At 37.3% G+C, this 15,211-nt stretch overlaps 1 protein-coding gene across 1 annotated transcript in view; it reads right to left on the bottom strand.

Annotated features, from left to right (window-relative positions):
* The window catches only part of PTPN12 (protein tyrosine phosphatase non-receptor type 12), a 69,729-nt gene that overhangs the window by 13,067 nt on the left and 41,451 nt on the right, over positions 1–15,211 (bottom strand). The window contains exons 8-12 of the mRNA XM_041474611.1: positions 14,662–14,804; positions 13,185–13,251; positions 12,523–12,600; positions 12,337–12,435; positions 3,088–3,173 (exon numbers count right to left, since the gene is read on the bottom strand). Of these exons, the coding sequence (XP_041330545.1) occupies positions 3,088–3,173; positions 12,337–12,435; positions 12,523–12,600; positions 13,185–13,251; positions 14,662–14,804 (473 nt within the window). The remainder of the gene's footprint in view (positions 1–3,087; positions 3,174–12,336; positions 12,436–12,522; positions 12,601–13,184; positions 13,252–14,661; positions 14,805–15,211) is intronic.

Here is a 15,211-nt window from a genome sequence, read left to right as displayed (position 1 = left end):
AAAGAACTTTTTGTAACCAAGCCTGACTAAAATAAACCACCTCTTTTCCCCAATACTTTAGAATCAACTACTAAGCACACAAATATTTCACAGAGTAATACTTAAAGGTATTAAGGTGCCCCCTGTGAATTCTGACACAGTCACCTAAAATCAAGTACAGTCCTAAACTGTAAACTTAAAACTTAAGTTTTTTGCAGTCTCATACCTAACAAAGCTAAACCTTATTTATGCCCTCTTCCTACTTTAACCTGAAAATAATTCAAACATATCTAACAAAGACTTTCCATCCCCTCAAGTCCTCTAAAGAGAGGTGACTTCCACAAGAAGTGATGATCAACTTCAAAGCCAAGCAATTTCTAGGATAAGGTGCTGTTGTATGCACTAATGAGTTGTTCTTGTTTACCTCTGTAATAATCAAGGAGTAATATAAGAATTTTTTTTATGTTGACATCAAATGGAGAGAGACATTAAGCTAAATTACTGCACTCACATAATGCACACCAAGTTTAATTACATTAAAGCGTTACAAGGTGATAAAAGATTGGAAGGCAATACAATTCCAAACCTCTGCAAAACAAATACAGCTAGATGTTTCGTGGCAACCTAAGTAAATAAAGTACCAATTTAATACCAATATAATAACGATATCCTAAAGATACTTCTAACTTCCAAGAAGACAAAAAAGCAGGCTAGAAAGTATCACTCCCTCCCCAGTACATGCCCAGGGCAAAGTAAGTACTAAAATGATTAATTAAAGCTCTCTCTGAGTAAGCTTCCTACCTGGCATGGTAAAAGTGCATAGTGACATCTCATCCTTAGCACAGACAAGAGCTACATGATATTAGAATCTCTTCTTCTGAAAGTGCAGTTAAAGTCTAAAGAAGATCCTGAGATGTTTTCATCAGAACATTACAAACAGAACAAGAGAGAGTGAGAAAGCCTCCTTCACAGAAAAACTCTGCCATGACCTGAGTGGTTAGCCAGTGGAAAGGGCTGCAGAGGAGATGTGCCCATCTCATCCAGCAGACTTGGGGCGGTCAGAAAACAACTAACAGGTATCATAGACTTTATTGTCTAAGCAAACGTGGCTTAGTCCAGTAACAATATGGAAAACCAGCATCCTGAGGCCAAGAAAAAAATCTCAATTTTTTTCCTGCTCACTCAGGATCACCTCAGGCAAGTACTCCTGAAACCAAGCTTGCCCAAAGTACTCTGCACAGTCAGTCCCTATGGCCCTTCTTGCTTTAGAAAATGTTAAACCTTCCCTTAAAAAATGCAGCTTGGTTTACTAAATATACATTATAAAGCCATTTACAACATAGGTTATAAAGAATTTAAAAGCCTTATTTCTTTTAAAAAACAGTAGCTTCAGCAATTTGCTTGTAACTTCTTCAGAGACAGTGCATTTAAAACTCAAGTACACATTTGGCTGGCAACCTAAAAATGTCTCCTTGTGCATGTGGGGATTAAATTAAAATGTTTCACTGATTCTGCTCTCCCATCCTCCCCAGGAAAAGGATGTTAATCTATGCCAAAACATCCACAATACACGAAACCTGGCTCTATATCCTGACTGAATCAGGCTGTAGATTTGTAAAATTACCCCCCACATCAAGAAAAAATCATCCTCATTAGTGGGTATTTTGAGCAGATATGACTAATAGCAAATAAAGTCTTTCCTCAGAAGCATCTTCCAGGAGAAGTTTAATTAATTGTTTTTAAAAAATAATCTCCATTTTAGAAAGACAACAGCTTTGTTAAAAGCTTCCATTTATTCACCTCTAAGAAATCAATCTGCCTGCCACTGCTGGCAGATGGGAAAGATTTTATAAAAACAGGCCCAAAAAAACCCCAAGCTTTAAGGAGAGATTAGAAGATTTTAACTTAATGCAGCAAGTAAAGAACAATGCAGTGCAGATAAGATAGATGTGTGCTTAAACATGAATTACATGAATTATACATATGTTAATATTACATTAGTATACAAAAATGATAAAAACTAAGGTACACCTAAGATTATTTCAAGGAACACTAGTAAGGAAATCATCTATTGGACAGAAATCAGATTTCTAAACTCAGTGATGAAGTTTCAAGAGCTTGGAACTCATCATGAACACAGGGTAACTGACTCCTGTCATCATCTTAACCCACATAATTGAATAAAATGACATTACTGTCAATCCGAACAAGGTAAAAAATACATTGCCTACATAGCACCAACCATGGAATTTGTTTGTAAAAAGCCCTAACCTACTTCAATATCTTTCTTTATTTTAAAGGAACTATACTTTACTTCTGCCTAAATGTTAGCCAAGAATATCACCTGGCTGGTGGTTCCTTACGTCATTTGACAACTTTAGGAAAGCCAAGTGCTCACCTTATGTCTGTTTAACTACAGGCAATGTAAGACAGGCAAGATCACCTGCCAAAGGCCACTATAAGCTCTGCACAAACCAGCTGGGGGACTTGGACACCTCGCTCAGGGGAATTGCTTCTTTAGCTGTCTTAACACTTGGGCTGGGTACCCATCTTAGGCTGATGAATCTGTTAGTTCAGATTTACTTTTGGCTTCTGTAAAGCTATGCTTAAGCATTTTTAAGAGGTAGAGAAGATTTTCCTTTGCTGAATGAAAGGATTGGTGAGATCAGTTCTTCTCAATAATAACAGCATTTGGTTGTCATACTCTAGTCAAAAGCAGGATTTGTCTGAGATTTTTCTAGAATAAATGGGTATGTTTCATTATGGTTTTGTCTCCAAAAAGGAGGGTTCAGTCATTATTTGAGGCTATTTAAGGTTTGTTTTGCTACTATCACCTAGCAGAATTAAAACACAAGTAGATCTAACATTTCTGACTAGTAAACATGTCTATGCAGAGATAATCATTGCAAGGTTGGTATATTTAAACACAGACTTCACAAAAATATTGTAGCTTACATTTAGAGTCAATTCTAAGACTTCTATTTGCATTATGTATATTTCTATTTATAAACACAACATATTAATCTTAAGTCTTTATGACATCAGTAGCTTAATTCTACTTTTTATTCATCTTTCAACCTAAAATATTAGAGGATCACAGTCAACTACCTGCGGGTCCTTGGAGGCTTTGGTGGAGGAGAATCCTGTTTCTCAGCATCTGAAGAACTGACAGCATTTTCTGTATTATTTTCATCCTGATTAAAAGAAAAAAGGGTATTTTTACTCATGGCTGTAAAGCTGATACATAGAATATTTGAACTGTGAGGCCCAAAGATCTGTAATGACACATGGCAGTAATATATAACAATATGACCTATTTTTGTCTGTCATATAGAGACCACTTAGAAAACTCTCTTCTAAATGCAAAAAATTATTTTTCACCTTGTGTATCCAACTTAAAATTTTTCTGACTGAAGATTTTGGTCTGCTTGGCATTGAACAATCCACTGGAGAAAATACTCAAAAGCTGATCATTTTTAGTAAGCAAGCTCTTGTACACCCTCCCAATTATTCACCTTGAATAATTAAATTAATAATTGGATAATAAAGCATTTATTTTCCAGTCAGTCTAATTATTTTCACTTGTACAATCACTCCAGTGAAGATAAGAATAATCTACAGTGTTGTAAGAAAATGAGAAAGGTCTTACCCACTTGTCTCCTAACGCATTGATCTAAACACTTTCGAATAATCTCCCATTTGTGTACAAGAAAGTTTAATTTACTCAGCAAAGCATGAAGATTTTAATTTCCCTTTAGGACCATAAATACAAAAGATATTTTATATATGCATGTATTTAAAAACCATTCACACTTACACATACATACATGTAAAATACTACTGTGTGCTAACCCTGGCAGGCAGCTAAGCCCTACAAGAGCCACTCTCACCCTCAATGCTCCACTCCACCCCTGGAGTGGAAAGAGGAACAGAAGGAAAACTCGTAGGTCAAGACAAAATTGTTTAGCAGGCAAAAGAGAAGTGGGAGAAGATAAAAAGAAATCCAACAAGCAATGCAAAAGCTATCACTCATAACCTTCCACAGGTGGGCCTTTGCCAGTTCCTGACTGTGCAAACACTGCTCAGCAATAGCTGCAGCATGAGCTACAAACAACCACCAGCACTGTTTTCACCACAGATCTAAAACACAGCGCCCCAAGGCTATGGATACTTTTAACTACAACCCAGCCCCTAAGCGAAAATAAGGAAAAAACCATATATGATTAAAAATCAAAGCAGAACATGCAAAAGTCTAATGTTGACATACCATGTCCAAACATGTGCCACAGCCAAAGACCCTAGTGTTATCTTAACTTTAATGCTTATTTACCTGAAGGCTGTTCTTGCAGAAGTTCTCTTTTGAAAAGAAATCTTTAAAAAGCACAACAAATATCCCAAATTGGTGTAATACATTTCAAAGCACAATATCACATTCAGGCAACAGGGTCTGCTATCTGCCAGCCTGCCTGCTGAGACTGCGGATACAGACTGGCCTCCTTCAGTCTCACAGAACAAAAGGGAATTCCCTATTAAATTTCTGCTTCAGATGTGATAGTTGCATTTGAATTCAGTGAGCAATTTTTGCTTTGGAAGATAAACAAGTTGCCTCAGCAGTTAACAATTAACTTCACCTAAATTTAGATTAATGAGTTATATGTTTTTAACCTCCATTAATGGTCTTAAAAGTTACCATACTGCTGCTGGCTACTGCAAAGAGTCTATCAACAAATTCTATTCCTCAGTGTACTAAGTGGAGCTTTACCTGTGAAGAAAAAAATTAACTGTTTTGATCTTTCTTACTGTTTTTCCCGAGCTGCCCCCATTAACTTGCTGTCAAATATAATATTGCACAAGTACTCCAGCAGAAATACCCTATTGTTCCTTAGTGAATGCATGGTGTTAGCCCTTTCAGGGAAATTGCACAGGGAGCTCATTGTCCTGTTGACCACTAGCTTAACTATCAGGGGTTTTTTGGAGTAAGATTGAATTAGCAGATAAAAGCCACTACATTTAAATGACACCACTGAAGCTCCCACTGCAGTCAATCAAGGTTGTTTGATTTCATACAATCATAGAACAGTTTGTGTAGGAAGGGACCTTCAAAGGCCATTTAATCCACACAGTCCAGCAATGATCAGGAACATCTTTAAAAAGATCAAGTTACTCAGAGCCCTGTCCAAACTGGCCTTGGCTGTTGTCAGGAATGCCAGGATGGGGCATCTACAGTCTCTCTGGGCAACCTGTTCCAGCGTCTCATCACAAAACATTTCTTCTCGCAATCTAGTCTGAATTTAAAACCATTATGCTTTGTCCTACTGCAACGGGCCCTGATAAAAAAAATCTGTCCCCATCTCTCTTATGAGCCCGTGGGAGTACTGCAAGGCTACGATAAGGTCTTCCCGGAGCCTTCTTTTCTCCAGGCTGAGCAACCACAACTCTCTCAATCTGTTCATTTGTGTGTCCCTCCTCTGGACTCACTCCAACAGGTCCCTCCTGTGCTGGGGACCCCAGTGCTGGAGGCAGTACCCAAGGTGGGGTCTCAGGCATGGAGCAGAGGGGCAGAATCTCCTCCCTTCACCTCTGCTCATGCTGCATTGGATGCAACTAATGACTGGGGGAAAATATGAACATGCATTGTTTTGGGTTTTTTTAATTAGTATGTCTACAGTGGTATGCACCCAGATTTGGGGTCCTCAGCACTGGAAACATTACCATGGGGCATGAACATCCAACCCCTCTAGCAGCTTCTCTCAAAAATGTAAAAAAGCAATTTCCTACTTTTTGACATCAAGTAATGAGTGACCATCAGATCATTTTGCCTTTAACAAATATGGACATTAATTTTATTGCCTCATTCAGGCAAAGGACCATGCTGAAGCTTGGTGCCAAAGATGCTGAGGCTCCCAGTATTCAACAATAAACTGTGTTTCCTGCTCAATGGTTGTGTCATGTTCCTCCCCACTTCCCCCAGTTGTGCAATGCAAACTCTGAATCTCTCCCTTATGTATTTGTTACTATGGATAGCACTGAGTGCATTGGTATTGTACTAAAAAGGCTCCCCTTACTCATAAGTACCAACAACCAAAGCTAGAAAAGAATGCATCCTAAACAACTGCATCCTGAGAACAGAGTGGGCTGCTGGCCTTGCTTCAGCACTGCAGCCCATCCCAGTTTCACAAGGCAGAAAGATAAAGACACTAGAAAGAGAGAGACTCCACAAGAGTTCCTCCCCCTCACCACCAACCTCTCCATCCTACAACAGATCAGAAAAGTCTCCCAGTTCAGTTTTACTGGCACAGAGGTTTTCAGGAACACATTTCTTATTTATGCACTCAGTTTTCTAAAGGGTATTGGCAAGGGAAAGGGTGTGACTGTTGGCTCTAGACTAACTTGTCCAGAAAACAAACCAGCAGCTGCATCCCTGTCCTTCTATGTTTGTGAAGTGAAGTGTTTGTGAACAGAATGTTTCCTGAGATATGCTTTTCTCACAGGCAGAAGAAAAAGCTTACTAGAGAAGCTAACATATGTCAAAGCTTTTTAAAACTCCACATATACAGTAAGAAATGGTTTCTAGTTGAGACAGGCAGAAGTAGTTGAAAGGGCACTGCCATTTTTGTTACTGGTAACAAAACGTATGTATAAGGCTTAAAAAAATGTATATAAACTCAAATGTCCAAGGCACATGCACAACTACAGAGTTCACAAAAACAATTCATTGAAAAAGAAACATTTAAACCCCCAAACAAACAAAACCCAACAAGAAAATCTGCACACACAAAATGGTACTTTTAAACTTATCACCAGAAAAGCCAGTGGCTACCCCAATTTTGTACACAGGGAAGGCTTCCAGCAGAGAGGTGTCAAAAGTTTCACTTGTGCATCAGGTTAAACTCCAGATCCATTCACTGTTTTAGTTATATAGAATGAGGAGCAAGAATGGTTACATAAATTGCTGCCACCAAAAAAAATAGGTACTTTGATACTTTCCTTAATTAGATCAATGGATTGATGTTTCTGTGAAGGCTTTGTTTACTTTTAGAGAAGTAATTCCCTGTCACTTGTTTGAAGTTCTGTGCTATAAGAAACAGGGAATAACCAGTATTTTGAGTATTTCTCACCCTTGAGTGACACCAACTCACAGATTTCCCTGTCATATGTATCAAACTAAGTGAACAGGGAAACATGCAGAAAAACTAGCACGGAGCAGAAACGAGGAAGCTCAGCTCTGAAAGTGAATATAGGGTATCTCACTGGGATGACTGCATCTGTTGAGAGGAGCAGATGGTGGTATTAAGAAAAAGCCTTCCACAGCCTTCCTAAGCACAGCTTATCGACATCAGTCAACACTCCCTTGCTTCTCTAGACAGATGTTGTGTTCTCCGGCAGAGCACAATTTTTAAAAGTATCAGCTTAGACAAACCATGACAAGATATGTAGCTCACAGGGGTTATCACACAGAATAATGTTTTAAAAATGGATTAACAAATGTGCAGTTCACTAATGTTCAGTGTAGCACCCTGCTTTCTCACAGAAGACAACTATCCTACTGTCTCACTGCCCTGTCTTCTCACTGCAACATGGGTAAAGAAAAGAATAGGATCTTTCCCTAACCTTTGTGTCTATATGCAACAAATGCTAAACAGTTCAAGAGTTGCCTTGGGGTTGCTCCCTGAGGGAGCAGCTACTGAGATCAAGTGAAACTGCTCATAGTTAGGAATTTCTAGGTATTCTATTAAATTACAGATATATAGACGAGTGCATACCTACCTATGAAAGACTACATTAACAAACGACAAGGCCATAAACTCAAATACTTTGTGTAGATTGCCTCTAGTCTACTAAAATGCAGAGTAACTTGTGCTCCTGTAGTAATGCAGAGAAACAAGGAATTCTCACAGCAGATGCAGTGCCTGAACCCAGCCTGCTAAGGTAACCCAAACTGAGCCATCACCTCCCAAGGGGAGCCTTTCCCCACCTGCTTCCACCACGGGCTCAATCACCAAACAGTGCTGTCACTACCTTCAAGCAAACAGAGGATCTTAGTCTTAGACTGAGATTTCACACACACTGCCTACAATTCAAAACCTTTTCCCCAGGAATTGCAATGTATCATTTTCTTTTGGAACTCACTGTGGAAATATTTAATGTCATTCAGAAGCTTTCTGTACTAGTAAAATACTGGGAAATTTACTGCAAAGACTCCTCCAGAAGTAATCTCATGCTTTCCCTTAAAAGGAATTGAGACATTCCTTTTGCCCTTTTCATAAAGCAGCATGGGAATCACTGAGCATCAGTAGATAAAAAGAGAAATACTTCAGATTGAAATGATACACTCAAGTGACTCAGATTAAATAAAACATTCCAACAGAGGCAATGAGATCAATGTCTCTGAAGAAATACATGATTTTTTAGAAGGTTACAATGACAAAAAATATCCTTCCAAGCTGCCAAACAGCAAAGAGAATATGAAGAGCGCAGTCTCTTCACTTACAGTTTCTAAACCATTAATGTTTCAAATAACAACACTCTTCTTAGAGCAGCTGATTCCTCTGTGACTTCTACAAGTGCAGGCAACCACAGCAACAGAACTCTGCTGCTTTCACAGCACGAAATGCAAGAGACACTGAGAGCCCTAGCACTGCCAGATTTTGGAGGAAGTGTTTATTAACACAAGCTTCTACTCATGGATAAGGGCAAAGCAAGGACTTGCAATACTGTAACATGCTTGGTACTGTCAAGAGAAAAAAATCCAACAAGAAATATTTCTGTATTGAAAGTGAGCTTGGTTGTTTGTCTTTTAACCAATTTTCTTTTTTTGACTTCCAAACAGAACACCCAACTTGATGAAATTCCATATGATTCAGACTTTCCAAGACAGCTACAATTCACAACTATATAGTTCACTTCAGCTCATGAAGAATCTTCTCAAATAACTCATAAAATATTTTACTGATACAAATCTGATACCTTATCAGATGACCAAGATTAATGATTTCACATATATTTCAAAGCTTCCAAACAACACCAAGTGTAATATTTTCACAGCAGTACTAACAAAGCCAATAATGGTGAGAAGCACAGCTATCAACTTGAAGTACATGACAATATGATCAAGAACTTCAGTGGGAAGGGCTTCAGTCCAAGACTCTGTTCCAATTTAATTGTTTGCTAACTTGAAAGTACTACTAAGTAGGGGAAGGGAATAGTTCTGATTATCAAATTTAGCATCTGAATTCTTTCCTTATCACAAAAAAATGGCTCCTGAGCAGCAATTCTTCACCCTGAAATTTGGCTGCTGTAGGGTACTGTTGAAATTACTGGTATCTGAGCAGAGCTCTCCTCATTTCATTTCATTTAAATACTTAGTGTTATGTTAAACATTTGTAGTTCTACACATTGACAATAGGTATAACTATATGGTAAGACATTAAAGCACACAATGTATTTTTGACATGGTTTGGGATGTATCAAATTCTCATGGAAATTCTCACCCTATCCTAAGTCTGTGTTCAAACCCTGCGTGCCTTGCTGCTGACTTTTTACAGTATTGTTTCCAGCAGGGAAAAGCTGGCAAGTTCCCAGGAACACACGTTTGGGATTGTGTCTGAGCTGCTTCCCCATGAATGCTGCCCCTCAGTGCCAATCAGATTAACCTTTTACTGGGATGTTACAGGCAAGCCCTGCTCACAGAGCCTCTGGAACTCAACCCATTTCAAACACTGCTTGAAAGAACAGCAAGAGGAAAACAAAACTACGAAACCAACCCTACAGAGCACTCCAGCTCTTCACAGTATTATCAAAATAGAATAAATGACACATTTCCTCTTCAGCCCAGTAGCATCTCCTTCTTAACTAATAGTATTATATCCAAAGTAGGCACATGAATTTTATTTGGAATTGTTTTCACCAGACGTAATTAAAACCGTTCACATATTGAAGCTTTCATAGTTGTAGCATCTGCAGGCACAGTTACATACATGAAGGACCCTTAGAATACTACATTGTATTTAATAAAGTTACTTTAAAACTTCCTGCCTCAGAATTCATTTCTTAACCAGGATACATCCCTGAATGTTCGGGGTTTTTAAAAAGAAAGCAAAATAGAAAATTTCTGGGGAAAATCAGACATTATATACAACAGATGCTACATACACTCCTGGAGGTAAAAAAGGAGCTTTGTCAGAATATCAAAGTGATGTCTCAAGTGAGCTTCAAAGTTCTGAGAATCAGGTTAAAACTACAAGAAAATATTTAACTGGATATGTGATATTTCCCTTATAAATCCTCAAGAGAAGCTAAGCCTATACCAGTTAATTCACTGGAAGCAAATTTTCAGTAAAAAAATGGACAGTAGCAAATTTAAGATACAGAAATTTTAGATACAGAAATTCTTCACCTATGAGACTTTCTTCCCCTCAACCGTTCTGCAGAATTATTCAAGTAACAGTAGGAAAAAGCATCATTTCCCAACACAAAAAAGGCTATGCCCAGTCAAACAAAGATTTACTTGGCCCTGCTTCCAGCAGTGACTGAAAGGGAACTTCCAGGGAAGAATAAGATCAGAGCAGGCATACTGGGACCCTTCCCTAGAATGCTTTCCAACAGACTACAACTCTGGAATTTCATAGGTCCGAGGTCAGTGAAACTCATGGAAGAAGATCCCAACACGGTGAGATATTCACCCCAAAGATACAGGCTCTCAGTTGCAAGAAGCTCTGAAGCAAGAAGTTTCATGTTGCATTTTTTATACAAATGTCACTTTTTTATTAGGTCTTTCAGGTTTCACTGGTATCCCTTAGAAAAAGTTAAGAGTAATCAGCTTTCTGTTGTTACTGAGTAAACACTCTGTTGTATTTAACCTCAGCCATTTTCTTCTCCATCTCAGTCTGGCTGTTCTTTAAATTGAGCCTTCCAACACCTTTGATCCTTGTCCAGTTGTTTAATGTTCAAATTCTCTAACATGTTTTTGAGATAAGCAGACTAGACATGCAGTCAGTAGTCAAACTGCAAGGTACCCACACAAGGACATTACATTCTCTGCTCTTACCAGTTTCCAAGGAACTGCTAAAATTCAATTTCCTTTACAACTTGTTGATCATAAACCGAGATCATATCCAAGTATCAAAACTCACACTCCATCACTGCCTTTTCAGAGCTGGGATTTATCCCTCTCTCACCCCCATATACATTACCTATCCATTTTCTATTTGATCTTGTTTATTAGTCAGCAAATCTCTCAAGCTGTGCTAAAGACAGCACTTGCCTTTGTTACAGAGTACCACCACATTGTGCCACAGCTTCACTCATCTTCTGGAATAGTAAGTCATTTAGTATATATAGTATTAGGAATAAGTAGATAAGAGCCATTTTTGATTACAAGTAAGAGCACAAAGACAGGTCTAATTTAAGTCAAATAACCAGAAGATACAGTGGACTGATCTACCTATTATTTTATGATCAAAACTCAAGTACTTAGAAATCACTTCTGCACAAAGCTAATCAATCTGCATATCCTAAACCCTGCCATGCTCATTTCTCAGGAAAAAAAACCAAAAACCACACATCAGCTTAATCAAACCTGTAACAAATCAAAGCAGCCAGCCCTGTCCACTGCATTTAGTCAACAAGCTTCTTGTCATGACTTAAAGCCATAAGTACCTCATAAGTACTGCATGAACTGATATAAATTCATAGGAGTTAGCAGAAGGGTGGATGCATTTAATCCAAGAATTGAAAACATTCTAGACTTCCTAGAAAGCACATACAGGACAGCTAAATCCCTAAAATAAATGGGATGCTTATTAATAAAACCATATTTAAAACTGCTTCCAGATATTTCAAAGAGTCCTGGAAATACCACTCATACTCCCTCTAGAGAGCTATGGTATCTACACCAACTAGGGACAGAAAATCACTGAATAAACAAAACACAATCCAGGGACAAAGGGTGGTACAGAAAGAAGAAAGAGAAAAGATATTAATCCAAAAAGCCATTTTTCACACAGTGCCCAACAACAGCCAAGAAAACATATCTAAACATAAAAAAGAGAATAAACCTATAGGGGACATGACACTTAAAGGCGAAGGATAGAAAGACAGAAAAATCCTCAAATACTGTGAATGCCAATGAAGACTATTTTTTCCTCTTCCTTCTCCTTTGTGAAAAGGGTAGAGCATGAAGCTCCTTGACAAAAGCATTTTCAACTTATTTTTCTCTCCCCTAACCTATTTCAATGCAGGCAGTACTTTAAAAAACATGAGAAACCTAATAAGATCACACCACTGAACACTCTAAAAACAACTTCACAGGAGAATTTTCATCAGAAGCTAACAGCTACAGATGGGAAAGACACCTACCACTCCATCTGCAATCTTCCAGTCTGCACAACTTTCATATTTTTGCAGTTGCTTTTCAAACAGTTGTGCTATGGCTCGATGGACAAGTTCATACTGCTCCTATAAGGTACCAGATAAAAATTAATGCACAAGATCTTTTCAAAGAATAGTGATGTATTATCACATTCATTTTAAAACAAACTATACCTTTGTTTGCACTGCAGAATGCCTCTGCGTCCTCATTTCCTGTATTAAATTAAATACATTGAATTCTTCAGGTATTTTCTGAAATACAGAAGCAAGTTATTTACAATGACATAACTGTCACAGCAACAACACAAAAGCTGTTAAACACCAAAACAATAAGTGTAACTTTTATAGGTAAAGCTAATCTGTTCTCTCCACACTGCAATTATTTAATTCTTTTTCAAAGCAACTCCAAACTGACATTTGATTTAGACCAGATGAGAACATTTCAAGCACTTTTGAAATGAGATATCCAATGTTATTAATATGACACTGCAATGTTAACAATGCTTCATAATCTAAAACTCCCAGAATGAAGTTATCCCTTTATATTTGAGCCGCATGATAAATCAGAGACTGAGAATGTTGAATTCAAAAATCAATTTATATTGCAATCTATTTTTTAAAAATAGAATTTTATAGTGATCTTTTTAGATAAAAACTTGCTGTCAAAGGAAAGTAAGTTCATACTAAAGCACGAGTGCAATGAAACTAAACATCCAACCTGTCAAGAGGGTTCCAGAATGTCTTAAAGATTTCACTATTTTTGAACACTTGGAAGCTCAATCAATCACTGCTATGAAATTACAGAATGTCATAAAACTTCTTTTAGGATTCCTTACCCCAGCTTTAAGCAAATTCCATGTATAATCTATGGCACAGATGGCTCCTGTTCTTCCACACCCTGCACTATGAACATAAACAGAGAGGTGTTATATATTATTTAAACTGGATAAAAAACACTATAAGCCTTATATTTCAAAAGTCCACATTAAAAAAAAATAAATTTCCAATTCCCTCAACTATCATTTTAATTCACTCAGCCTGACACTACATTGTCTTAAAAATAAAATCAGCAGTGCAAAATGCAGCATTGAGTATTTTAATAGTTCAATGTTTTCAACAGTGCAAGTTTTCATAGCCATTGGAACTGCAATTATGAAAGATGATTCAGTGCTGACAATTTTATTGCCTCTTCCTTTTGTCACACTATTCCCAGCTATTACTGCTTCATCAGGTGTGGTCTTCTCCAAGTTTAATGCTAAATGATGTAAAATGGCAGAACAGAAGACATTGAAAGACTTGCCACATTTTTCTGATTTAGTATCACATCCATATTTTTTCCTTTTTAGCTAAAAACATAAATCTGAAAGTTTAAGAATGACAGCAAACTATCTTATTTATTTTTCCTAATTGTATGAATTCCTCTGTTTTACACATGCAGAGTTATAATTAATGCATATTTATAACATTACCATTACACTGTTGTAAAGAATCAACATTCAGAATTATATTGACATTCAAAAAGAACAGGACAAAGTGAATAGATGTTATTGCTAAGTCGGTTTATGTTTTTAGACCTCACTTAAGAGTGACAACTCAAAACCAGAATGCAGCCCTTGAAGAGAATAACTAAGCTCTAAAGACATAAATCCCATGAATTTAACATGTCCTGGCTTATAAATCTTAATTTAATTTTTCCTGACATAACACGTGAACTTTTGTTGCTTTAAAAAGTGCTAAAAACAATAGGCAAGATTTCCAAATAAATTGTCCAAGTGTCAAGGCAGCAAAATATTTTCATAGCAATTCAGTCTCAACAGTTTTACTGTTAGCCAAATTTCAGGTTAAGGATGAAACTGTTTTTTAGAAGTAAAGACTTCCCAACTGGCAACTACAGCCTGGTCACTAAAGATCTTTTTTGTCATATTAGAACACAGAGTTCTTAGTGATGCTATGTAGTCTCTCCTATTGAGAATGGAGCCTTTACTCTCAAGCTGATTTGCAGTGATCTTCAAATCTGTTTTGCCCTCACGAGAATTTATGTCTTAATCTCAAAACAGGTCCCTTTTCAAAGGCTCATTTTTTTCTGATTGATATTCTGTCTTAAACTGAAGTAAAAGCAAAATTTTACTGTGGCATCAGTTTTAAGAAAATGAAGCCTGTATGATTTTGAATTAAATTGTGACATGAGAAATTTTTTTTCAACTAAAATAACTCAATTCTGACTTAGAACCAAAACTAGTGCAGCCCATAACAAAAGACTAGACTTCAAAAAATGAAAATGTTTAAAAATTAAAAGATAAATACATTTGATACCTGCAGTGTATGCAAATAGGAACATCTTCATGTTCCTGGTATTCTCTCATCAAGCTGATCATATCCAGAATAGAATCAAAAGATGAAGGGACATCGTGGTCAGGCCAGTTAACATAATGAAATTGATAGACACTACGAGTCTCCTAAGGGAGAGCAGGGAGAAAGCTGTTAATTATAACACATATTTGAGTTTGTACCAAAGAAGTAGTTCTTTGACAAGCAAAGTTATTTACTGGATTAAAAACCCTACAGCCTTTACCACTTCAAAAAATAGAAGAAAAACTCTGAAATCATATTTGAAGTGCTGATAATGCATAAGAAGCTGCCCTATGGGACAGTTCAGAAGCCCCTCTCTATTTTATGGGTAAAGGACCAACAATGCTGCACCATATGAAAAGGTTCTGTGGCCTTGCAGCTATAATTGGAAATGGAGAAAGAATCTTTCATCTTCCTTCTTCTATTTGTACTTCAGTAACTTACATTGAGGAAAAAAAAATGGGGGCAAAGGTATTGTGTAGCCATGATGACACGGAGAGTCAGCAACAATATT

Source organism: Pyrgilauda ruficollis, unplaced genomic scaffold (genome assembly GCF_017590135.1).
Source record: "Pyrgilauda ruficollis isolate IOZ18807 unplaced genomic scaffold, ASM1759013v1 scaffold33, whole genome shotgun sequence".
NCBI lineage: Eukaryota > Metazoa > Chordata > Aves > Passeriformes > Passeridae > Pyrgilauda > Pyrgilauda ruficollis.
The sequence above is the reverse complement of the archived record's forward strand: the minus strand, read 5'-3'. Positions and strand labels throughout refer to the sequence as shown.